Source organism: Suricata suricatta, unplaced genomic scaffold (assembly GCF_006229205.1).
Source record: "Suricata suricatta isolate VVHF042 unplaced genomic scaffold, meerkat_22Aug2017_6uvM2_HiC HiC_scaffold_31582, whole genome shotgun sequence".
Classification (NCBI taxonomy): domain Eukaryota; kingdom Metazoa; phylum Chordata; class Mammalia; order Carnivora; family Herpestidae; genus Suricata; species Suricata suricatta.
In genome coordinates, this window is record NW_021877750.1 from 1 (window position 1) to 737 (window position 737).

General features: G+C 51.4%; 1 protein-coding gene across 1 annotated transcript; it reads right to left on the minus strand.

Annotated features, from left to right (window-relative positions):
• Positions 1-6: 6 nt before the first annotated feature.
• LOC115284989 (testis-specific Y-encoded-like protein 1) lies at positions 7-731 on the minus strand. Its single transcript, XM_029931416.1, has one exon. It carries the CDS (start codon positions 692-694, stop codon positions 53-55), a length of 642 nt encoding a protein of 213 aa, XP_029787276.1. The 5' UTR covers positions 695-731; the 3' UTR covers positions 7-52.
• Positions 732-737: the final 6 nt, after the last annotated feature.

Genomic DNA, 737 nt, shown 5'->3' on the forward strand with positions numbered 1-737 from the left:
GGTCCAGCAAGAGGTGGTAAGGGACCCTGTGCAGTATTTCCGAAGGCAGAGATTAACCAGACTGGAATCCAAACGGCCTGGGGATCTCTACAGGCTCTCTTAGCGGGCGACGTCTGGCTCTACGGACTCCTTCACGCAACAGGTAATACTGCAGTGGATTTGGCCACAAGTCCTCTTTGATAATTTCGGCAATCTTGTCCGACTCTGGAAGGCTATGGTCTGAAAACCAGGTGAAGAAATTGCAGACGACATCTTGGTTCCTGCGAATGAAGGACTGGGGTTCATGGCCCCGGCGCCATATGATTGGAGTGGAGAAAGACACCACTCGGCCAGAGGCTCTGACCTCATACTCTTTGACAATAAGTTTGTTTCTGAAGTAGGGGTTTCTTCGAAAGAAGAACTTGAACTTGCAGCCAGTTTTGGGGTGTCTGAGCTCCTTTACCTCCAAATTGGTTATGTATCTTAACATTTCTGCATCTTGGCCCCTAATCATGGGGGACAACTGCGGGTGGTTACGAAAGGCAGTGACCCAGAAGCCCGGGATATGCTGAATGATGTAGTTCCTCCTCTCCAGGTAGTGATGACGCATGCGCCCAAATTTCTGCTCCAGTTGCTGAAAGGCCCTGTCAGCCTGAGCATTCACAGTGTCCAGTTCCTGTTGGATGGCTTCCAGGGGGTTCATGCGGAGATCCATATACAAGGGTCGGAGCCCCGCTTCCTCCTTCACCTCCTCTACC